Source organism: Nanorana parkeri, unplaced genomic scaffold (genome assembly GCF_000935625.1).
Source record: "Nanorana parkeri isolate BGI_ZX_2015 unplaced genomic scaffold, ASM93562v1 scaffold3067, whole genome shotgun sequence".
Taxonomy (NCBI): Eukaryota; Metazoa; Chordata; class Amphibia; order Anura; family Dicroglossidae; genus Nanorana; species Nanorana parkeri.
This window is the reverse complement of record NW_017309335.1, coordinates 72485-73468: the sequence shown is the minus strand read 5'-3', so window position 1 is coordinate 73468 and position 984 is coordinate 72485. Positions and strand designations below refer to the sequence as shown.

Genomic DNA, 984 nt, shown 5'->3' with positions numbered 1-984 from the left:
TGCAGCTGTATGTCTTGTCTCCAATGGTGTTTACTTGCAATGTGATGATGCTCATATATTGTCCATTGAGCACACAGGTGGCACATGAAGCTGCAAAGCTGAAGTAGGAAGTACTGGTGTCTGCCTTGCTATGTTAAAATATAAAAATACTGTATACATATTTCAACTGTGTATGTGCTGTTTCTGTAGAGTTTGACTTTCGAAATAATGAAGCAGTCATTATTTCATCCTTAAAGTTTTAATGTCTGCAAATTATTTTATTCATATTATCATAATGGACTTTTTTACATTTTGAACTACTATTTCAAAATATTTGTTCCATTATCATGGCATTACTTGATGTACTTTTGTTTTTTTCCGGCAAAGTCTAGTTGAACATAAAAGTAATTTAAACATTTTTTTTCTAGTGAGCTAAGTGATTTTCAAAACCTTTTACAGATAATGTACTTTTCTAGTCATATTCTGTGTAGTTAGAGGCTTGTTGGCACTAGAGGGTTGAATGAGGACATCGATCTGTCATGTTTTACTGTGTACAGAGATAAGATTATCAGCATCGCTTGTCAATATCAGCCAAGATTGTTTTTACCTATGACAGATTTCCTGGATTTCTTGTTTTTCTGAGTAAACATGGTTACATTTATCTGTGATCACTTTAGGAAAATAAAAATGTGTATAAAAGGCATGTATATAAATGTTTTATTTTTTCCTTTTTTTTTCTTTCTTTCAAGTCTCATGCAAAACATTACCATAGCCATGGTGGAAATGTAGATGAAAATCACGCGGATGAGAAGGCTGAAGAAAGTGCTCATTTGGATGCTACATTGAAGGGTCTGACTGCACTTGGGGGTCTCTATTTCATGTTTTTGGTGGAGCATTTGATTACCTTGATCAAACAATATAAAGACAAGAAGCAAAAGGTATTGTAGCTGCCCATTTTAAAAAGATTCAGTAAATGTGTTTCTTTCTTGCTCATTGGGGGGGGGG

The 984-nt window shown here is 33.9% G+C and overlaps 1 protein-coding gene across 1 annotated transcript in view; it reads left to right on the top strand.

Moving 5' to 3' along the window:
* Nucleotides 1–722: 722 nt before the first annotated feature.
* Nucleotides 723–984, top strand: part of LOC108802727 (zinc transporter ZIP6-like) — a gene marked incomplete at its 5' end in the record, with an annotated part of 13083 nt that continues 12821 nt past the window's right edge. Inside the window, one exon of the mRNA XM_018574582.1 lies at nucleotides 723–917. Coding sequence (XP_018430084.1) covers nucleotides 723–917 — 195 coding nt within the window. The remainder of the gene's footprint in view (nucleotides 918–984) is intronic.